At 46.3% G+C, this 23,813-nt stretch overlaps 1 protein-coding gene across 2 annotated transcripts in view; it reads right to left on the bottom strand.

Annotated features, from left to right (window-relative positions):
• The window catches only part of Ap2a2 (adaptor related protein complex 2 subunit alpha 2), a 71,604-nt gene that overhangs the window by 20,091 nt on the left and 27,700 nt on the right, over positions 1-23,813 (bottom strand). Inside the window, exons 3-8 of one of the 2 annotated variants that reach the window (XM_006977239.3) lie at positions 16,606-16,748; positions 15,056-15,249; positions 11,674-11,803; positions 8,753-8,854; positions 2,647-2,755; positions 670-817 (exon numbers count right to left, since the gene is read on the bottom strand). In XM_006977239.3, the coding sequence (XP_006977301.1) occupies positions 670-817; positions 2,647-2,755; positions 8,753-8,854; positions 11,674-11,803; positions 15,056-15,249; positions 16,606-16,748 (826 nt within the window). Of the gene's footprint in view, positions 1-669; positions 821-2,646; positions 2,756-8,752; positions 8,855-11,673; positions 11,804-15,055; positions 15,250-16,605; positions 16,749-23,813 lie in introns of both variants that reach the window. The other variant, XM_006977238.4, reaches the window with a different exon arrangement.

The following is a 23,813-nucleotide window of genomic DNA, read 5'->3' as shown; positions in this document are numbered from 1 at the left end:
CAGAAAACAAACAAACAAAAAGAACAAATAAGATCGCCTTCACATTGTTTTTAACAGTTCATTCTCAACCCTGCTCCAGTTTGACAAACTGTTTCTGTCCCAGTAACATTTATCTAAATGATTTAGTAAAAACAGCTGGTTCCAACCAGGCTAGAGTTGCTGTCTTCTACAGCCCTGCTCCTGAGCCTCATGCCTCGGGCACAGATCCAGAGCACAGTGCCACCAGCATACACGAGGGCATGCCACCAGGGTTGAGCATAAAAGACCAGAAGCAAGCCTGTGCTATGTAAGACCATCACTGCCTGTGACCCAGCCATGGTCCTCTACAGGGGCTGGGAGTCAGGATTCAGGAGACCCAGGAATACTGGAGTGTGCTTTCCTGAGCAGCAAAGCTAACAGCATACAGGTACCTCTTCCTTTCAGAGAAGCCTCTTGGTGACAGGGACACAGCAGCTCTAGGGAAGATGCTATGGCCAAAGTATCTAGAGGGGACGTCCTGTGGCCAGAGACGGAACATCAGCTGGAGAAGCATGAGGAGTCAGTGGTCTTACCTGACACAGGCCAAGCCTAGAAGGAAGCTACCTGTCAGCATCTGTACAAACAACAGACACCAAGTGCCAGCCTCCACCTGCTATCTCTGAGAGTGATGTGTTGCTGACAGTGGCTCACCTGTCATGATGGATGATCAGGCTGATGGCCTCAAACAGAACAGCATTCTTGGCATTTGAGTGTTGGACCTTCTTAGACTTGGGTGGCTCCTGGGCCTTGTTCAGGATGGTCTCCAAGCACTCAGTCAGACGGCCACGCACCGCAGGGTCTTCTGGGCAAGACACAACTGTCAGCTGGGCTACCAAAGCATACATCCCACCGGCCCAACCCCACACCTGGGCAAGAGGCCTCCAACACACTGTTTGTCCTATTGACAGTTATTCCCAGCTGCAGATACAGCGGGGAGCACTTGTTAATTGCCATGGGACAGCTCCCTGTTCAGTGTCATAAACATGAGGTGCAGACAGAGCAGCTGTGGTAGCCACACCTGCTTCTGATTCAGATGGCACAAAGTACCTCCGCTGAGACAAGAGTATATTAGTCATAAAATCCAAGAGTTATGGGTGAAACATCTAAGAAGCTTCAGAGACAAGGAGACTTTTTTCTGTTATTACCCACAGAAATAGAGAAAATATACAGCAACATAAAGAGGAAGAAATTTTTTAATTTGGTTCAAAGCAGAAAGAAAAAACAATGTGCAAAAACTAAAGCCAGCCATGGTGGTACACACTTGTTTCAGAGCACTCAGAAGACAGAGGCAGAAGGATTAGGAGGTCAAGACTATACAGTAAGTCCAAGAACAGACTGAGTTATTACTTAAGACCCTGTCTCATTAAGAACAAAACTAGGGAGGCTGGAGAGATGGCTCAGTGGTTTAGAGTACTGTCTAAACCACTAATGCACATAAAAATAAAGAAATAAAAATATATTAAAAAAAAAAAGAAGAACAAAACTAGGGCCAGTGAGACAGTTCAGTGAATAAAGGCATTTCCCATCAATTTGTCAAACAGGTCCCAGACTGTTGTGAGCTGCCATGTGGGTGCTGGAAATTGAACCCAGGTCCTCTGGAAGAGCTATCAGTACTCTAACCTGAGCTCAATCCTTAGAACCCACATGTGGAAAGAGAGAACCAACAACACCCACAAGTTGCCCTCTGACCTCTGCATGCATGTTGTGGCACATGCACCCACAAACATACATACACACACACACACACACACACACAATGTAAAATATGAAAACTAATAAATGTAAATGTAAAAACTAATAAAACAAAAACCTATAGAGAGCAAATTCGAGTCATAGTGGTGGGAGCCTGTTATCCTAGCACTTGGGAGGCTGAAGCAGGAAGATTACAGTGAATTCCAGTACAGTCTAGGCTGTACAATAAGAACCTATTGCAGCCAGGCAATGTGGTGCACACCTTTAATCCCAGTGCTTGGGAGGCAGAGGTAGGAGGATCTCTGTGAATTCAAGCCAGTCTGGTCTACAAAGTGAGTTCCAGGAAAGCCAGAGCTGTTACACAGAGAAACCTTGCCTGGAAAAACCAAAAACCAAAAAACAACCTATTGCAAAAAAGAGAAGGAGGAAGAGGACAGAGCATAACCAAGGCTCCCAATGAATTTTATGTGTGGATATATGTGCATGTGGGAGGGGGTCAGCCTCAGGTTCCATCCACATCCACACTTTTGAGGTAGGGTCACTCACTGGGACCTTGCCAGTAGCTTATACTAGATCCTCCTGTCTCTTCCTCCTGCTACTAGGATTACAAGTATGTACTACTAAGCCTGGCTTTTCATGCTGGTTTCAGACTGAACTCAAGCCCTTGTTGTCTATCATGCCAGCACTAATTTGACCTCTCTCTGAAGCACCTAATAAACTTTTAAATCTAATAAACAAGATTTTGATCAACTAAGGAATTAAATTCTCCCTCATAAAGAGTCTGGGGTGAACTGAGTCTGTGGTCATGGAGTAGGGGGATGCAGGGAACATCAAGGAAGGGATATGGGGAATACTACTTGCAGGGGAGAGGGGGCTGCTGTAAAAAAAAAAAAAAAAAAAAAAAAAACCACCTAGAAGGGCTGTAGGGAACATTACCTGGGGGTGGGTAGCACTGCAGCAGTCTCAGAAGTTTGACTGACAGCCAAGGAGCTGGGACAAAGTAGTAAGTATAATCCTGAAGATCTGTCGATGCAGACGTCACGATCTGTAAAAGAGGTGAGTGGATAACAGGCACTGTCCTCAGGAGCCTCTGGGGGGACCCTTAGGAGAGCCACACTGGTTCCCTGGACATGCCTTCTGAGGACAGTAGTGTGCAGTGTTAGCTATTTCAATACTGTTTCCTGTCTCCCCTTGAAAAGAAGCTGGCGTGGCCACATCAGCTCACACTGAAAGGGACGGTGCACCCCTTTCAGAGGACAACTCCAAATGCTGTCACCACGAGGGCTACGGTGCCGAGGCACAGATGACCAAGGCTGCTTCCAAGCAATAACCAAGCAGCAACCACCCCTTAGTACTAAACACTGACACCTGAAGAAGGAAGTCAGTCTTTTCTTCGTGGGCTAGAAACTGAACACACAATAAAGAAAGTGCCTCAGGGCCACTCAGAAGGGAGGCGACAACCTAAGAAGCTAACATTCTGACCCACACCCGAAGCCCAAGCCTGAGCCATGCTGTGAGCTTGTTGAGCCAGGCAGTACTTGCTCTACTTAAAATCTCCACCTCCTAATCCAGTATGTCCCCTGGCCTAGCTGTGACAATAGCTGTCTCCACAGACAGCTCCGTGTCCTCTCCACCTCATGTACCTTTTTTTGTTGTTGCTGCTGTTTTGTGAGACAGGGTTTCTCTGTGCAACAGCACTGGCTGTCCTGGAACTCAGAGGCCCAACCACCTCTGCCTCCTGAGTGCTGGGATTAAAGCCCGACACCACCACACCTGGCTGCCTGTTACCTCTTTCTAGGGACTCAGAGTTGCTCCATCCCTAAAAGTGCACCCGTGTGACCTTTAGCCATGTGAGCACATTCTAGAAAGCTCATCCTGTTGTAGCTGGAGAGTCAGGAAAGGACTAAACAGGGCAAGAAGTTGACAGCAAGCAGCCAAACCAGGCAAAAACAAGCCCCAAACAAACCACCTCCAGGAAATGCACAGAGAAGCAAAAATATGATTTGTCTTTCCAAAATGTTCTTTCCAGCTACATCATGCTCAAAGAGAAACCTGGAGCTTTAAATGCATTTATTTACAAAAGGAAGGCAAGGATAATTCTTGTATGTTTAGGAAGAAATAAGACAAAGACATAAACAGGAACAACATAGGAAAACACAATAGAGAAGACCAAGAAAATCAAAAGTGAATACTTTCAGAGGAATTAATACAGTCAATACAGCACACCTCCGATATAGTCCATGAAGCTGCAACAGAGAGGGGGCTAGAGATGTAGCTTAGTGATAGAAAAACTTCCAGACTCAGGTTCAATCCCAACACCACCTCCCAGGGGGGAAAAAAAAGAAAACCCTGAGACTTGCCACTTCTGCAGATGAGATAAGGACATGGGCAATAAGCAATGAAAAGATGCCCAACTTCATCAATAGGAAAATGCAAATCAAGATCACAGGTCACAACCACAACTGTGAGGAAAAGCATGAACAAAAAATAAAACATGCCAGCATAGTAGCATGATGGTGCATACCTATAATCCGGGCACTTGGAGGTGGGGGGAGATCTCCAAGACCAGCCTAGGCTACAGAGCAAAACCTTGTCTCAAATAAGGGAGGACGGGAGGGTGGTCCAAATGGCTCAGTGGGTAAAAGCACTTGTCTGTCTCACAAGCCTGACAACCTGAGACCAATCCCTGGAACCCATGTAAAGATGGAAGGAGAGAGCTAGAGAGATGGCTCAGTGTTTCTTCTAGAGGCCCCAAGTTCAGTTCCCAACACCCACATCAGGCAGCTCATGACTACTTGTAACTCCACCTCTAGAGGATCTCATGTCTCATGTACATACCCACATGCAAACAGACAAAGCTAAACAAAATTAAAATAAATCCTTTTTAAAAAAAAATGGGAGGGGCTGGAGAGGTGGCTCAGTGGTTAAGAGCACTGGCTGCTCTTCCAGAGGATGCAGATTCGATTCCCAGCACCCACATAGCAGCTCACACCTGTCTGTACCTCCAGTTCCAGGGCTTCTAACTCCCTCACACAGACATCCATGCTGGCAAAACACCAATGCACATAAAATAAAAATTTATTAAAAAAAAAAAAATAGGAGAACCAAAGCCTAAAGGTTGTTCTCTGACCTCCTCATGAGTCATGATGTACACACACCTACACACTAAAAGATGGCTCAGTGGTTAAGAGCACCAACTGCTCTTCCAAGGTCCTGAGTTCAATTCCCAGCAACCACATGGTGGTTCACAACCACTTGTAATGAGATATGGTGCCTCTTCTGGCCTGCAGGCACACATGCAGACAGAGCACTTTATAAATAATAAATAAATCTTAAAAGAAAAAAAAAAAAAGACAAACATTAGTGAGGATGTAGAGAAATTAGACCCTTGTGTACCATTGATGGAGATGTAAAATGGTGTAGGTACTCTGCAAACTATGTCAGTTTCTTTTAAAAATAAAATTAGCACCTGGCAGTGGTGGCGCAAGCCTTTAATCCCAGCACTCGAAAGGCAGAGGCAGGCGGATCTCTGTGAGTTCGAGGCCAGCCTGGTTTACAGAGCGAGATCCAGGAAAGGCACAAAGCTACATAGAGAAACTCTGTCTCAAGAAACAAAAAACAAAAATAAATAAATAAAAATGAAATTAGCATATAATCCAGCAACTCCACTCCCAAAAGAAAAAGCATGTAGGAGACACATTATGCACAGCCAAGCCACATTTACAACAGCACTATCCACAGCAGCCAAAACATGGCAACCCAGCAGCCAGGTAGACCAAGGCTGAGGAGTTAGCAAAATGCATATGAGACAGAATATTATTCATCCCTCAGAGCTGAAGAGACAGTTTAGTGGTTAAGAGGACATACTACTATTCCAGAGGACCTTAGTTCAGTTCCCAACACCCTTGTTGGGTGGCTCATAACTGCTTGTAACTTCAGCTCCTTAGGGACCCATCTCTCTCTAACCTCTGTGAGCAGTATGCATATATACACATACACACACACACACACACACACACACACACACACACACACACACACACACAATCTTAAGTAATTATTCAGGCCTAGGAAGAAAGAAAATACTGAGAAGTCTAGCGACACAGGTGGACCCTAAGGGCATTATGTTAAATGGAAAATATTATGTGATTCTACTTGCGTGAGGTAGCCAGGGTTGTCAAAGCCAGAGACAGTCATGTAGAAAGTGCCAAAGGTTGGCAAGGGGTAAGTGGAGTATCAGTGTCTAATGAGGACAAGTTTACAGAGTGAAAAGACAAATGAGGACCAGTGAGATGGCTCAGCGGGTAAAGGTGCTTACAGTTAAGCATAATGACCTGAGTTTGATCCCTGGGACCCACATGGAAGGAGAGAACTGACACCCACAAGCTGACCTCTGACCTCCACATGCATGCCATGACATACATGGCTCACAAGTATGCACAAATAATAAATACATATTAAAAATGAAGTTGTAGCAATAGAGATTATGGATCTAATTAACACCAAATGAACTATATACATTTTAAAGTCAGAATAATAGATTTTTTTATTTTATTTTATTTTATTTTATTTTATTTTACAATACTATTCAGTTCTACATAATAGCCACAGATTCCCTTGTTCTCTCCCTTCCTGCCCCCCTCACCTTCCCCCCACACCCCCCATTCCCACCTCCTCCAGATCAAGGTCTCCCCCGAGGACTGGGATCGACCTGATAGAGATTTTATGTGTATTCCACCACACTAATTTTTTTTTTTTTTTTTTGGAGACAGTCTCACTATGTATCCCTGGCTAGCCTTGAACTCATGGCTCTATCTCCCAAGTGCTGGGATTAAAGACAGGTGCCACCAAACCTAGCCCCAAAAAAATTTTGTTTAATCAGTTGCATAAGATAACATCATATGCCGGGTAGGGATGGTGCATACTCGGGAAGCAGAGCCAGGCAGATCTCTGTGAGTTCAAGGCCAGCCTGGTCTACAGAGCAAGATCCAGGACAGGCATCAAAACTACACAAAGAAACCCTGTCTCAAAAAAACAAAACAAAACAAAACAAAAAAGATAACTCATATAATAGCTAAAGTACAAATTCTTGACTTGTAATACAACTCAGCAGTGGAATGTTTACCTAGCATACACAAGGTACTAGATTCAATCCCCTGAACCTCAAAAAAAAAAAAAGTAAAAAAGTAAAAATTTTAAGCAATCTCTGAGAACAGCATTTTAAAACAGAGCTGTCAGTCTAATATGTAAGGCACCTGGGGGTGACTGGGGATGGTATGGCTGTGGCAACAGGGTCCTGGGACAGCTTCCTCAAGACCTGGAACTAAGGCCAGCAAGTGGATGCTATGGTGACTGGAAGACCATTCCAACCTTGAAGCGGTACAGCGATAGCATATCCTATCCAATATACTAACGTGGACACCCGGTAGTAGGTGGCGCACACCTTTAATCCCAGCACTCAGGAGGCAGAGGCAGGTGGATCTCTGAGTTCAAGGCCAGCCTGGTCTACAGAACAAGTTCCAGGACATGGTCTAAAGCTACAGAGAAACTCTGTCTCAAAAAAAAAAAAAAAAAAGAAAAAGAAAAGCTACAAAGGGTTACAGAGACACCTTGTTTGTAAAGGCACATGACCTCATGGGATTTTGGGGGTAGGGACCAGGTACACAGATGATTTGTGAGACCGAAAACTGGCAAAGCTTCAGAGAGCAGTGTAGGGAGAACAGGAAGTAGAACTCGCTCGCAGAGTAGCAGGCTCTCCAGTGTGGTCCAGGGTATTGGGTCCCTCACATCTGTACAGGGCCAGCTGTGCCACCTAGGAGGGGCCTCAGAGCAGCTGACTTCTCAAGCAGGATTTAGTGCTCTGACCAGAGGAGGCTCAGCAACTTAAGTCTCTAACCAGAGGACTCTACAAAACAGTGACATGGTAATACACCTAGCCATGGAGGAAAGTTCGTCAGTTCAAAGCAACAAGAAAGCCAAATAGCATGTCGCACCAACTTCTACACACAGATCAAGGAAGGCCATATACACTCACTACCTTTTAAGAACAACAAAGGGTAAGTAGTGGCAAGTTGTATGTTCCAATCCAATGCAGCCGACAGTGCAAATCCATGTGAATGCTTCCCAGTCTCCGTGACACCAGGCCCTATCACAACAAAATCCAAGTCCAAGAGGCCAGTGTGAGCACCCTCAGGCCAGACCAAATCAGAGGAACCAGCCACATTGCTGCAGGTGTCACAGCAACTAGTGCAGAAGCTACTCAACAGCCTACAGCCTGAGCAATGCCATCCTACTGCTTCCAACATTTCACACATAGACCACGAAACATCCTGGGCTGCTCCCAGTCCGTCACTAATGACCGTCTCCAAGCAGAAAGGAACAAAAGACTTGAGAGAACAGGGATGACTATACTCAGCCCATCGAATGGCCACTTCTTTGCAGAATCAGAAAACTAGTAACAGCTACTCCAAACAAAAGTGAGGGGTTCACACCCAAGGCTGCCAGATAGACACATACAAAATAAACATGCCGCACAGACCTGCTGACAAAATCCAAGACACAAAGCCAGGGCCAGGCCAGGCGGTGGTGGCACACGCCTTTAATCCCAGCACTCGGGAGGCAGAGCCAGGCGGATCTCTGTGAGTTCGAGGCCCGAGGCCAGCCTGGGCTACCCAAGTGAGTTCCAGGAAAGGTGCAAAGCTACACAGAGAAACCCTGTCTCGAAAAACAAAAAAAAAAAAAAAAGCCAGGGCCAGTCCTAGCTACAGTGAAGGTGGGTAGGGAGGACACCAGCTAACAGGCTCTCCTGTTTAGGAGAGGGACAGGAGAATGCTTGCCACTGGCAGCTGCCCCCACACTGAATAGGGCAGGGTGCTTCTCAACTAACAGAGAAAGAAACATCAAGAACTGGCAGAGATAATTTTTATCCTGGAATTTACAAACTGGGCCAAAGATCCTGCATTCTAAAGCATAAAGAAATACTTCAGTCAAGCAATGAAGATCAAGATCCCCTGCTGTGTGTCTGTCCCCACCATGGACTTACTCTGCTCAGTCGAGAGACGGCTAGGGAGACAGAAGTCTTGAACTCCTCGGGATTCTTCTGGGCCAGTGTGGTAATGAGGCTAGTTGCAGCAGTCACTACACCCTGAAAGACAAAAACTCCAATCAGGAGGCCCACAGGCACCACAGGTAACAGTACATATAAGTACAATCTACGGTACACAGCCACCTGAGCGAGCCCCAAGCCTGCCCTGACTGCTCCGTGAGGTTTGCAAAACTGAGGCAGGGCGAACTGGCTCCTTCTGGGTCCACCTTCTCTCTGGAGACCGGCAATCTAGTCCAGCTTGGCCCAGGCACTTGCAGGTGAAGCAGGGCTGCAACTGGAAAGCTTGTGAGCCCTATTCTGTTTGTCACCTGTGTGCCTCTGTCCCCATCTGTTCCAGATGCTTTTCATTTAAATCACTGTGCCCACTGTAGTGGGAGACAGAACCTTCCAACTCACTTGAATTTTCACAGTCCTGCTGTATCTTAACTTGGATAGGTCCCAGACCCAGGGCTGAAGACTGCTCCCCTGCAGAGTCCCCACACCCTACGGACTCAGATTGGAGGAGCTGAAACCCCAGTGCAGCATGGCAGTTCCCCCACAAGGCCTTAGGTCTACCACTGTCCCAGGAAAACAAATAGCCATTTCTAGTACATTATCTCTTGAAAGATTTTGGTTAAGAAATCTCTAGCCTGGCAGTATGGCACACCTGTAATCATAGCACTTCAGAGACAGAGGAAGAAATGTTTGTTTAAGGCCAGTCCAAGCTATATAGCAAGACACTGGTTCAAAAACAAAAGTAAATTCCATCAGGTTAGGAGGCAGGTGTGGTGATATTTTGTATATCCTCTAACAAATAAAGCTTGTCTGAAGAGCAGAGGATGGGGCCAGCCACAGAGTTAGCCAGAGGCCAGGCAGTGGTGACACCTTTAATCCTAGCACTTGGGAGGCAGAGGCAGACCGATCTCTGTGAGTTCAAGGCCACCCTGGACTATACGAGATTAATCCAGTCTAAAAGAGAAACAGAGCCAGGTGGTGATGGCTCACACCTTTAATCCCAGTACTTGGGAGTCACATGCCTTTAATGCCAAAACTAGGAAAGTTGAGACAGGAAGTGATATGGCTGGGCAGAGAAAGGAATATAAGGTGGGAGCCCGTCCCCTTCCAGCTGAGGACTTAGGGCATTCAGTCTGAAGATTCATGGAGATAGGATCTTCCCCTTTTGGCTGAGGAGTGGCTATGGCTTGCTCTGATATTTTATTATTTACCCCAGGTATCTGGCTCTGGGTTTTTATAAAAACCATTTAGGATTCATGCACCAGTCAGGTACTTCAGGATTCCTAGCTTTTGGAATAGGCCAAATTCATAAGAAATACAGCTACTCAAGCTATGTGCAAACACCTAACTATTGGCCACTGACTCAACTTCTCTTCACATCACGGTTTGTTCTTCTATGATCTCACAGGAAGCTAAAAACAAGAAGCACACTGCCATATGCAAACATATGGTCCTCAAGTATCCCCTGGCCTCATGTGGATACAGGGCAACCCTGGCCTTTTGCTCCCTCTTCAAATCTCTTCCCCAGATGGCCATTCAGACCTCATAGCTCTAAGTCATCTGTTCCATCTCACCACCCTTAGGGGTCATCAGGGCTGACCCCTGCCTCCTTACCAGTATATCCCTCTACTGAGAGGCCTCTGTGTGGTCTTGATCTCACCTGCAGATCCTTGGCCTTGGGATTATACACTGTTCTCAGAAGAGGTCACCAAGCTATACGAAAGCATCTGACGTCTTACCAGAGTAAATGCTGCTCAGTGCTCTTCACAGCTGGCTCACCTGCACCAAGGCATGACACCTGACTCTCACAGCCTCTGAAAAGCTGGTTTAAGTCTGGACCACTATGGCTACAAGAATCTTAATCTTTCTGAGCCTTGGTTTCCTCGGCTGTAAGACTGATAAATTCCTACCTGGTAGTAGTGGCGAACACCTTTAATCCCAGAACCCAGGAGGCAGAGGCAGGCAGGTCTCTGTGAGTTCAAGGCCATTCTGAGAGAGTTCCAGGACAGCCAAGGCTACATAGAGAAATCCTGTCTCGAGAAAAAAAAAAAAAAAAACTGGGAAATTCCCACTGTTTACAATTTACCAAGTCTACTGATGATGAACTACCATTTAGCTGGCACAGTTGATGGCCTCCAGCAACATCTTCTGACCCCAGATGGTACTCAAACCTGCGGGGTCTAAGCTATCTGCACCAGTGCTCAGGGCCCACTCACAAAGCAGCACTACTGGCTCACCTCCAGGGCCCTTGCCTTCTCTGAACTCCCTTCAAGATCTACTCACCTCCTCTCTCAACAAGCACAAGAAGTCACAACACAAGGACAACTTGAACGGCCGCCATTACACAGTAAAATGTCCAATGCAATCCCCATCTACTGTCCTCTGAATGTTCATGCAACAATCTTTAACTTCACAGCAGATCTTCCTGGGGGGAAAGTAACTAGCAAACACACTTGCCTGACCCCATTAGACTCACTTGCTCAGCAGTCCAAGCAGCAGAGGCCATGGCCCACAGCTGTTTCCCATCCAGCTGAGCAGCCATAGTCACCATTACAAACCTCCAGTCCTCTTCTATAAAGTGGGTAATTTAGTAATACTGGCACGCTGAAGCTTCACCAAGAGGTGGAACACACCCGTCACAGTCCCACACAAGCAGCTTATAAGGACACAGACGCTGAATGGGAATCACCCTGAATAGATGGAATCCCTGGAGAATGCCTTGCTGCAGGGAGAGGCTGGCAGCCTATGTGTCTAGCTGCAGGGGAGACCTTCATCATCCTGAGAGTCTCAAAAGGCCAATTCTACAGCGCTCTTCTGAAAAGGTTACTAGATGGTTAAGAGTGGAATGAAACACAGACACTTACCAAGTGCTGGTCATTGAGGAGGTGTACCACTCGGGATGTCCAGTCACCCATAGGAACTAGGTCAGGTGATGTCCTGTATAGACGCAACAAGCAAAGGGCTGCACTCTGCTTCACACTATCCATAGTGTCTCTGGAAAACAGACATCATCAGTCACTCAGGAGAATGGCAGCCTCTCAGGGTACCACAAGTTAAGCCAAGCAGAGCATGGAGCTGCGTAGAGAGGATATCAGGTTTACCAGGAGACTAGTGGGTCAAGAGGGCGTACAGCTCAACATGCCAGCCCTGCACAGGTCACTGGGAAGGACAAAGTTCAAGCACAACACCAGCCCACAGACAAAAGCCTGCACTGTTTGCTCTTTGACCTCCAAAGGCTTCAACTCTCATCCCTTCCTGGACCCTGAATACACAAGATAGACAACGGAGGCCAGCATGTCTATGATGCTCCTCTCTGAACCACAGGACAACCCGCCCGCCCCCCCCCCAATTTGTTACAGCAAGAACAGATTGGAGACCTGAAATACCAGAGTGGTTTCTACAAAATGTGTCCTGATCCCCACACTTCACCCTGCTCCCCTACTCTGAGGAAGCAGGCTGAAGTTGTCTTGTCCTGGTGAGGAAGTGGGGTCTCTTTTTCTTTTGCTTTGGATTTTTGCTGTTGTTTGGTGCAGGGTGTCATCGTGTATCCTACACTACCTCAAACTCAAGATTCCCCTGTCTCAATCTCCTGAGTGCTAAGATTACAAGTATACGTCACCATGCCCAAATCTAAGACAATCTTAAGAGAAAGCACAGTGGCCTGGCCCGGCTGCAGCCTCACTTCAGCATCGGCATGCAGCTGTTGTGCTCCCTCACCTGACACACCTGACACACAGCTGCTACCTTCCAGACACACTGCATGCGAGGGCCTGAGGCAGCCTCTGGTGTCAGGGAGTGCCGCCCTCTCTCTACTCCCTCCAAGGCCACCCAGGCCAAAACAAAAGTTGTAAGTGGGTGCAGACACCAAGCAGAGGCGACTGTTTTCTGCTCTGGGAAGACAGGAGCTCTGGGAACTCCCCTTCACCCTACCAGACCCTGCCAAGAAGTAGGAAAGAGGCCAGGTGTAGTGACATGTCTCTAGTCTTAGCACTCAGGAGGCAGAGGCAGAAGGATCTCTGAGTTCCAGGCCAAACAGGACTACATACTGAGACCCTCTCTCAAAGACAGTCAAACAACCACCAAGCAGTAGGAAAACAAACAGGCTGGTCAAGCCAGCTGGAGAAGGCGGTTGGTCAGAACATCCCGTAAGAACCAGCTGGAGTCTTTATGACTGAGGTGGAACTGTGGCTTTCATGAGAAGGAAGACAAGGGCCTGTGGACTCTAGCTCAGTCCACTTTTTTTAGTTACTGGATTTTTATTCCCAGATGAATAGAAAACCTTCTAAATCTCCCCAGGACTATTCCAATGAAGAAAATTATACTGTGAATAATTTTGCTTTATGTGTAATGCTGGGAATGGAAACTAGGGTTTCACACATACTAGATAAATGCTCGCCGCTAAGTTGCAGCCTAGGCTGAAAGTTCTTTTAGATACTCATCCCACGGGGAGAAGAGCAGGCCCATGCCTCATTCTGGCCTCATATCAATCCCATGGGAGCCACTGCAGGTGCCCTCACTGTAGGCTATAACTGCAGGGTCTGTGCAACAAGAACTATGTTTGTTTCTACACGTTCAACCAGGATGCTGAACCGGGAGACCATCTCCCCTTGTTCCCAGAAAGCTCAAAAGAAAGGAGCAAGTACCTGCCAGCTCAGAGGTAAGACACAGAACATCCTCATATACCCACTGAGCCCAGCGCAGCTCCCGCCTGTCAAAGGCATTCTTTCTGATCCTCTACTGTATCCCAGAGCACCAATGCCACCTCCCATCTCACGGTAAGGTGCCATGGTAAGCTTTGCCTATGAACTGTCCCTACAGCCCGACATTCTCCAACTGGGAGGCACCACCTGTCTTCTGCTAAAGAACCTTTACTCAGCATTGGGCCTTGTGATCACTCTGCAAGTGCTCTTGCGTATTTCAGGAAATATGTCTGTTCCTCCAATGGTTGGTTTTCAAGGCTTGCCCTGTCTGCGCCTCCTCCACTGGAACAGCCCGGAGGCAGTGCCAGAAGGCAGCAACATAACAGAGGCATCCAAGCCAGAAGCCCTCAGGAGCACAGCAGGCAACACTCGGGTGTCCTGTCCACAGGACTCCCTGGTGACTATTAGGGAAGAAGGCCAGGGAGGCCTTGCTAGCAGCTCACACTTGCAGTCTGCCCAACTCCCTTTCTCTCTGGTCTGAACTCTAGCCTTTCCTCTACCCCAACACCCACTGTGACCTCCTACCTCAAGTGCCCTGGTGTTCTCTATTATTTCTGCTTACAGTCTATAGTAATAAACCTTCAAGTTCCCAATGCAACTCCGCTCTGTAATGCTTGTCTTCATCAATCTCCTGTGGTCCACACCTACATCTCCACAGAATGGTTCTCTCCAGCCTGGCTCCTCTACTCCTGTGCTTCCCAATACTCAGGGTTGAAGTGCCAAGGCTGGTTTAAAGCTCCTACACCACAGCACAGTGACAGAGGCCTGCACTGTTCTCTACTTTGTGTCTGTGCCATACACAGGACATTTAGTAACATCTTTCCTCTCTGCCTACTAGTAACAGAAGTAGACCCTCCACTATGAAAATGGTGAATGCTCTGAGTCTTTGTTCAGTGCCAGCCCCATCCATTTCCCCTCAGATAGCTGAGTAAGTAGAGAATGTAGGCTAGCCCTGACCTCTGGGACCCCCTACCTATACGCCAGCTTCATAGGCAGCAGAGGGGTGTGGCCACATCTCCCAGGGCCTTGATACCCTTTTCAATTGACTAACAACTATCCTATCCTGTCTCCTGGACCATGATGAATGTAACTACTATGTCTATTGATTGGCTAGACGACAGCATAAAGCATGTGACCAGGCAGAAGCTAGACTTGCCTCTGCCAACCTTGAGGCCCAAAACAGCCCAGGGCTGCTTCAAACTCTTCCAGAGCAGCCCCTTGGCACCACTTGAGGGAAGAGATGATTCAAATTCTCAAGATACAAGGGCTTGGCCTTTGCCCCAATACTTCTGGGAAGGGATAAGATTCAGGGCTCTGCCAAACACCTTTGTTTCTTTCTCCCTGGAGTCCATGCAAGGCTGGAGTCCTTTCTGGGCTGGCGGGCTAAGAAGGGCTTTCTCTAGGATCTGCTATCTCAGTGGTCTCAGGAGGAGAATCTGGTGGTGCCTCTGAGCTCTATACTAGGACTTTGTGACATCCCACACTACACATAGTGGAGTGTATTTAGGAAGAGCATGCTGTCTGTCAACAGCACCCAGATACATACCCTGCTACGAGGATCTTGGGGATCTCTCCAGCGAAGGCCTCTGCCATCTCACGGCTACCCACATTGGCAATGCAGTGCAGGGCCAGGCCCATAAATGTGGGGTTGCGGCTGGCCAGGTCATTCTTGATGGCATTGTTAATCAGGCGGATCAGTTCGCTGTTCGAGTTCACCAATACAGAGATGAAAAGGTAGCCCTGTATTCCCAGAAGGCAGGGACAAAAAGCTTATGACAAGAAGCCTAACACACAATGCCCATATAAGCAAGCCTGGAAAGCCTCAAGTGCCATCCCAATGGGTGCCACAGAGTCTGGTCCCTGAAGACGGCCCACGTTCAGATAATATACCAGTGAACAACACTTTTGCTACCATCCAGCCCTGATGCAACATTCCCACTGAAATGTGTGCATTGTGAGAGGCACAAGGAAACCTGACCACTCGGTCCTTCCCAAGCCTCACTTCCCTCTCAGTAGCTCACACATCTGTGTCCAGATGCCGCAGCATCCTCAGGTCAATGGGAGGGGCTGTCACTGCAAGAACCAAGCCTGGCACCTTCGCTAATAAACACACACGTCTGTCCAGAAACCCAGTTTACTGCTCTCCCTCCTCTCAAGTTTATCCCTATTGTTACTCCACTACTTGTTCACACCCAGTCTCACATCACCAACCTGTCACAGGTGAAGATGTGAAGGCTAATTTCCTTAACGAAAATCCTAAGACATTTGGCTTTTTTTTTTTTTTTTTTAATTTCTGGTAAGTTAAATTTTTAAGCAAAAGAGAAAGCTATTAATTGAAACACAAACAGCCTCACTACATACAAAAGAATGTAGAGCTGAAACACCAAGCCTAAGCAAGTCTGAGCAGCCTGCACAACAGGGCCTCACCCTCTGCAGGTGCAGGGGCAGAGGAGGAAGGGCAGCACCGTCTATGGCTTTCTTTCTTTTTTAACAGTTTTATTTTTTTTTATGATTTATTTACTTATTACATATACAGTGTTCTGTCTGCATGTATGCCTGTATGCCTGTATGGCAGAAAGGGCACCAGATATCATTACAGATGGTTGTGAACCACCATGTGGTTGCTGGGAATTGAACTCAGGACCTCTGGTAGAACAGCCAGTGCTCTTAACCTCTGAGCCATCCCTCCAGCCCCATATGGCTTTATTTCTTGCCTCTGTGGGCACAGATCCTGTTCAGACAGTCATGTAAAAGGCCATGCAGTAAAGTCACTGCTGGCACTGTACTCACTACCAAGGTCCTGTGAAAAGGCAATGAGACGAGTAGGCAGCAGACACAGGGGTGTGAGCACAGAGAATCTACCAATCTAAGCCAGAGAGCAGCAGGAAGGCCACCCCACCAAAGTCCATCCTTGGCACCACTGCCCCCTAGAAGCAAAGAACTAAGTTGGAATGGGCATGGCTGCTAGGTACCAGCACCAGGCAGTAACACAGGCCAGAAACACAGGTGGTTAGTACCCAATATGGAACAGAGTGAAGGAGGAGAGTCTGCAAACTGCACACAGGGCACACAACCCTGCCCCTCGATCATACTCACAATCTGCTTTTCCGTGTATCTGTTTGAGCTCAGAAGATTCACAGCTTCCATGTGTCCAAAGTCAATGTCATGACCAAGGAGAAAGATGAAGAGCAACTTGCAGACATACTTCTTTTTACTGTAGCCATCAAGAGCCTTGTCACCTACAGAAAAGGTGAAGAAAGGTTTATATCTGGTGGGCAAGGTGAGGAAGGCAGAGACCTGTGTAGCAGAGTAACAGACTGCAGGAAAAGCCTCAATGAGGGCACAGGCCTCCAGTCAGACATGCAGCTACAGACACAGGCAGGGCAGCTATCTCACCTGGTAATCACGGTGAACACCAGAATCCAGAATACCTGGCAGTAGTGCTCTGTACCCAAGAAGACCTGCTAGTGCCTGTCAGTGGGGCCTTGACCTCTTTCAACCTGCCTTGGCCCCAAAAGTCCCAAAGGGATAGATCTGCAAGCCCTGCATAAGCCATCAAGCTAATCCTTTAAACAGGCTTATTGCCTTAGGCAGATACACTTACTATAAATTATCTTCCATTTCACAACAATTATGGGGCAAATCACCTAGCCATAAAACCACACACACAGTCCAGGAACACGTGGTATGGCTGAACTCCCTCCTAATCACAGAAAGCAGGTCCAGCAGGAGACTTACACAAAGCTCCATATGTAACGGAGAGCCATCAGTACTGGGGCTCACTTCATCGGAGGCACAGGAATATTCCTGAGCCAACCTGCAGCAGTAAGGGGGTGCTGGCATATACTTTTCTCACTGAGCTGGGCCTTTCCGGTGACACTGAGTCAGTATAAGATACACATAAAGGTATGTGGCTGGTCAAGACCAAGCGGCAACACTTTCCTTCTGCTTGTAAAGGGCTGAGCAGTGGCATCTCTTGGATAGGACTGTGGACCTTCCAGGGATGTCCAGAACAAACACCCTATATGTTGGGTAAAGACCAACTCAAAGTGACTTTGTGGAGCCCCTGGGAAATAATTCTTCCTTTCTAGCAGCAGAATATAATTAAACCTCAAACACTGTGAGGCCCTATCTAGCTGGGTGTACCTCCTACTTATCCTCAGCCTATTGCTATCTTCAGTGCTCTGTGTATGTGGCCTGAGTAATAGCAGAGAGGCAGAGACAGGCAGATCTTTCCAAATTTGAGGCCAGCCTGGTCTACATAGTGAGTTCTAGCCTAGTCAGGGCTATACAGTGAGACCCTGTCTCAAAAAAATAAAGTTATTATTCAAAAGGTTAAAAGTATTATCAGGTTACAGATGTGGCTCATCTGGGTTTTACTCCATTATCAAAAAAAAAGTAAATTAATAAATTCCATTTCAAGGTATGCCTCAAAGACTATAGATCAGGAAGTTAAGCATGGTAGCACATGACTGTTATCTAAGAACTCAAGAGGTGGAAGCAGGAGGATTGGGAAATTCAAGGCCAGCCTCAGCAATATAGTAAGTACAAGGCCAGCCTGAATATAGCAAGACTGGGAACAGTGAAATGTCAGCAGGTAAAAGCACCTAATGCAAGCCTGATGACCTGAGTTTATGAGTTAAAGACACAGAGGATGAGGCTGGAGAGATAGCTCAGGGGTTAAGAGGTCATGCACTGCTCTTCCAGAGGACAGAGTTCATTCCCACATCAGGCAGCTCACAACTACCTCTAACTCCAGTTCCAAGAGGATCCAACACCTCTAGCCCCTGCAGGCATCCCCACATAAAAACACTCACGTATTTTATTAATAATAAAAATTAATTTTTTGGGTTTGTTTTTTTTTTTCAAGACAGGGTTTCTCTGTGTATCCCTGGCTATCCTGTAAACCAAGCTGGCCTCAGACTCAGAGAACCCCCTGCCTCTTTCTCTCAAGTGCTAGGATTAAAAGCATTCGCCACCACCACCCAGCTAAAATTAAAACTTTTTAAAAAGACACTGAGGATGTGCCAATCACATCCTCCTGTTTGGTGGTAATGTGACCTGGATGGACGATGAAAGAGCTGCGGAAAGGAACTCGTCAAAATCTAGCAAGGCAATGAACAGTACATATTCATAGACTCTTCTGCAAAACCAAAAATAAAAGTTAATGAAATGTTTTACAATCTAGTGCGGTAAATTAACAGAAAACCTCCAGAATCTGGGAAGGCCTATGAAAGTCAAAGTCATCTTGTCTGCTTCTTTACTAGACTAAATACATTGTAGCTCTGATGCCCAATTAAACAGGGCAAGGGTCCAATTCTGTTAAACCTACCATGATCAGGTTGGAGTGATGGCTCAACTGTGGGCAGGTCCTTACAGGGTACTCATGAGGACTGGCATTCAGATTCTAGACCCATGTAACAAACTAGGTGCTCTGAAAACACCTGGAAGTCTACATATGAAGGATTCAACACCCTCTTCTGACCTCTGAGCATGCATAAGTACACCAATTGATACTTTTTTTTGAAACAAGGTCTCATGTAACTCAGGCTAGTCTCAAACTCACTATGTAGCAGAGGATAACCTTGAAATTCTGATCTTCCTGCCCTTACTTCTTAGTGCTGGGATTATAGGTTAGCACCACCATGCCTGGTTTTATGTGGTGCTAGGAATCATATCTGGGACTTCATGTGAACTAGAAAAGCATTTGAGCAATAGACCCAAATCTCCAGCCTCAAACCTACCATCATCTTAAATAGACTTCCTGTGCTGGTAACCTTTGAACCAGTGGATAAATAACCACTGTACCAGCTACATTCTAATCACAGTCTTTTACCTGTATCAACGTCTTAGAATATGCAGCTTATAAGGTCAAAGCCTACATCCATCCATTATTACTGCTGAGAGACCATCTTCACCCACCAGAATGCTCCATACTCTATACTGGAGAGACTGTAGTTTCTCAGGTCCCGCCCAACCCCGCAGTCCCGCAGCTGCTTATAAAATAATCACTCAGAGGCTTATATTAATTACCAACTGTATAGTCTATGGCAGGCTTCTTGCTAGCTAGCTCTTTCATCTTAAATTAACCCATTCCTATTAATCTATATGTTGCCACATGGCTGTGGCATTACCAGTCTGCTGGCATCTTGTTCCTCCTTTGGCAGCAGGCTGGTATCTGCCCCACTCTCCTTTCTTCTCTTCTCTCCAGATCGAATGTACCGCCTAACCTTATTCTGCCTCATCAGTGACCAAACAGCTTTATTTATCAACCAATCAAAGCAACACATATAGCATACATACAGAAAGACATCCCACAGCAGGAGAGTAAAATGGTAAAAGTTTTTTTATTGTTGTTTTTTATTTTTTTGTTTTGTTTTTTGTTTGTTTGTTTGTTTGTTTGTTTGTTTAAGACATGGTTTCTCTGTGTAGCCCTGGCTGTCCTGGAACTCTCTCCATAGCCCAGGCTGGCCTCAAGCTCACATAGATCTGCCTGCCTCTGCCTCCCAAGTACTGGGATTAAAGGCACTCCCACCACCAGGCTTAAAATGGTAAATCTTAAAAGTACCACAATGTTAATTTAAGAAAATCCCAGCCAGACATGGTGGTGCTCACCTATAATCCCAGCACTCAGAACCTCTGCAGAGGCAGATGGATCTCTGTGGGTTCTAGGCCATCCTAACTCCTCATCCAGACTCTTCAAATCTCCTCATTCCTTTTTTGTTTACATAGGAAATAGTATTTGTAGTTGTGAGCAGTGGGAGGCTACAATAAGAAACACTTATTTCCAGAATGATGTTTTAATAATTTCACAATTCCTATAGCTCACTCTCAGGCTTCTACAGCTCTGGACTCCTACTATGAATCCCTGGCTTGCTCATGCACAGAATGGTTTGCAACATCAAATATGCAGGTTTGGTGTTCCTGCCTGTTAGTGAAGGTTTCACATGTATCACTTTTGGAGGGGTGATGAGTGAAACAAAGCCTCATTCTATACCCCAGGCTGGCCTGGAACTCACTATGTAGCCCAGGATGGCCTTGAACTTACAGCAATATTCCTGTGGCATAGCGGCACACCTGTAATTCCAACACTTGGCAAGAGGCGAGAGGATCTAAAGTTCAAGGCCAGCCTTGGCTGCATAGCAAGTTTGAAGCTTTCCTAGACCATGTCTCATTAAAAAAAATTAAATATTGTATGTCTAGCTGAGAACCACTCTATTTAAGTTGACCAACTCAATGTTATAACTATTTTGAGGTGGCCAAGTGTGAACTAAAAGGGCTGGAAACATAACTCATTGATAGAAGGAAGACCTGGGTTTGACCCCACAGATCCCCTACAGAAACCAGGTGTGGCAGCAGGCACCTATAATCTCAGAACTGGGGTGGAGGAGAGTTAGAAGTTCAAAGTCAACCTTCATGACATCATATTTTCTAGGCCAGTCTGGTCCTTCTAGGCCAGCCTGGTCCTAAGTCTTAATTAAAGTAGTGCCCTTTTGCATAATTCAGCATCAATCATTCAGTAAGTTGAGACTGCCATAAAAATAAAGATACAGATTCAACTCTCCAATGTTTACTGCTCACGTTTTATCTGCTTGCTATCAAGGACTTAATTTCTACATAGACTTTAAACTCCACACAAGACATCATTACTACACACAATCACCATCTAAGTTTACCCATCATTCTCTGCTTTATCATTCCTCTCTGTGTAACTGACCTTGTACCTGGAATCATGAGTCTGTAAAAGTTCCTCTATCAGAGAGGCCTGCTGTTAGGAAATTCTTCCATTTTGTCTTTAAAACATCTTTTTAAGCTTTATTATTGTATTATTATTATTATTATTATTATTATTATTATTATTATTATTATTATTATTTTAGAGTTTTGAAGAGGTTGTTTTTCTTGAGATGGGGTCTCACTATGTGTTACTGGCTGGCCTGGAACTTGCTGCCATGTAGACCAGACTGGCCTCAAATTCACAGAGATCCACCTGCCTCTGCCTCCCAAGTGCTGGGATTAAAGGTATATTCCACCATGCCTAGACTTATTATTTGGTTTATTTTGTTTTATGAGTATGGATATTTTGCCTGCATGCATCATCACGTGCATTCAATCCCAGAAAAGGATATTGGATACCTTGAAACTGGAGTCACAAATGGTTGTGAGCAACCACGTGGGTTCTGAGAATCAAATTAAACCCAGGTACTCTGGAAGAGCAAGACTCTTAACCACAGAGCCATCTCTTCAGCCTTATTTCATTTTGAGACAAGGTCTCACTATAACACCCAGACTGGCCTTGAACTGGCAATTCTCCTGCCTCAGCCTCCTGAGTTTTACACTTTCTCTTGTCCTCTCTCTCCCTCCCTCCTACTCCCCTCCTCCTCCCCACTCCCGTTGTTGTTTTTTTAAATCCTCTTTTCCTTGAGCTTTGCTTTCTTTAAAAAAATAAGATTATTTTTCCCAGAGTCACCCCTAGAATGGACTTCCTCAATGTCTGGACTTATCATCCTTCTTCCTGCTCCCTGCTGTTCCTGCTCCAAAGCTGCCAACCTTGCACAGCTGCTGTGGAGACAGGCCCTCTGCCCCTCACTGCTCAGAGCGTCTGTCTTTGAACTTACACAGTGTATACTAACACAGTCAGTGGAGGTTCTTTTATCTATTCTACTTCTTCCATAGACTCTTACTTTTCTAAAGTCTATCCATCAGATCTGCCCATTCCCACCGGGTTCCTCCAAGACACCAAACAACCTTCCAGGCATCAACTGTAGTCTGTACCTCCCACCGTCTAGCCACCATCTTTTCCTCCTCTGAGCTACAGTTTTCATCTGACTAGCCTTCCAGGACACCAAAGTTCTCTTAAATTACCCTGTCCCCACAGCCATCCACTATATATTTAAGTTACTGCAACTGGTCTTATTTCAAAGTCTGTCCTCACTTCTGACACTTTCGAAGTTTCCTACCGAGTCTGTCTTTTAAACCTTTAAAATGCTGTAAACCTAGTTCACTGTAACATGAACCTGACTTAAAAGTCTTCATGATTCCGTCTCTTGGGCCTCTGTGGGCTCTGGCTCACAGGATCTTGTTTCTCTGAGCACCCTTGTTCTCTGCCCACACACTAAAGAGAGTCTTTAAACCAACTGCATCCAGGTCAGGGAGATAACACTTTCCTACCAAAGGGACTGTGTTCCTCACCTCAACACAAGTCTAGGTGTGAGGCTGTGTGCAGTGCCACATGCCAACAGAGCCCAGCTGCAGTCTGGGAGAGGCCAATGGGCCCAGTTCCCAGAGCTCTAGGGGGATTTTGGTTTGATGTAGAAGAGGGTCTCCAATCTGGTGGGCTCCAGACTTTGGCTTTGATCCCTCCACACAGGGGTTCCCGACATTCTGAGTCAGGTATTTCTTGGTAGGAAGGAGCTATGTCCTATGGGTGTCCAAAGCCTCTAGCCTCTGCCTACCAGATGTCAGCTATAGCGTACCCAGCTGACAACCAAAGTGCATTTCTAAAGTCCTCAACGGCACCCAAACGGCTGTCTGGACTTGTTTTCTCAGGGTAGTAAGGGAAAGGCACAAACAGTGCTGGTCCTGGCCTCACAAGCCATAGCCTCCTCCTGGGTACCCTGGGAATGTTTCTTTTTGATGCTCCGATGCTCTCAGAAGGTCCTGGAACACTGTCTACTCCTCATCTGACTTCCAAGGGCAGGACTGGTCTCCTGTGGTATTCAGCAGAGGTGGCACACGCCACCTGCACAAGCTTCCCGTGCCGTCAGACACCAGAGGAGGCAGTGGGTCCAAATGGAGACAGGTTCCAAATGTGAAAGAAACCCAAGAGGTGTCAAAGAGTTACATGAAAAAACAGAGTACACCTCTGCAATGTTTGCCATCAATAACATGTTGCAGCAATAATTCAGAAGCCTGGGTGTGATGATATTTTGTTTGTACTCTAACAAATAAAATTTGCCTGAAGATCAGAGGACAGAGCCAGCCACTAGATTAAACATAGAGGCCAAGTTAGAAGCCTGGGTGTGATGATATTTTGTTTGTACTCTAACAAATAAAGTTTGCCTGAAGATCACAGAACAGAGCCAGCCACTAGATTAAACATAGAGGCCAAACAGTGGTGGCCCACACCTTTAATCCCAGCACTTGGGATCTCATGCCTTTGCTCCCAGTATTTGGGAAGCATGCACACCATTAATCCCAGCACTAGGAAGGTTGAGACAGGAAGTGATATGGCTGGGTGGAGAAAGGCATGTAAGGCAGGAGACAGGATTTTTCCCTTTCAGCTGAGGGGTTGGCGAGGTGAG

Source organism: Peromyscus maniculatus, chromosome 1 (assembly GCF_049852395.1).
Source record: "Peromyscus maniculatus bairdii isolate BWxNUB_F1_BW_parent chromosome 1, HU_Pman_BW_mat_3.1, whole genome shotgun sequence".
NCBI lineage: Eukaryota > Metazoa > Chordata > Mammalia > Rodentia > Cricetidae > Peromyscus > Peromyscus maniculatus.
Note: the sequence above shows the minus strand (reverse complement) of the source record. Positions and strands in the feature narration are given on the sequence as shown.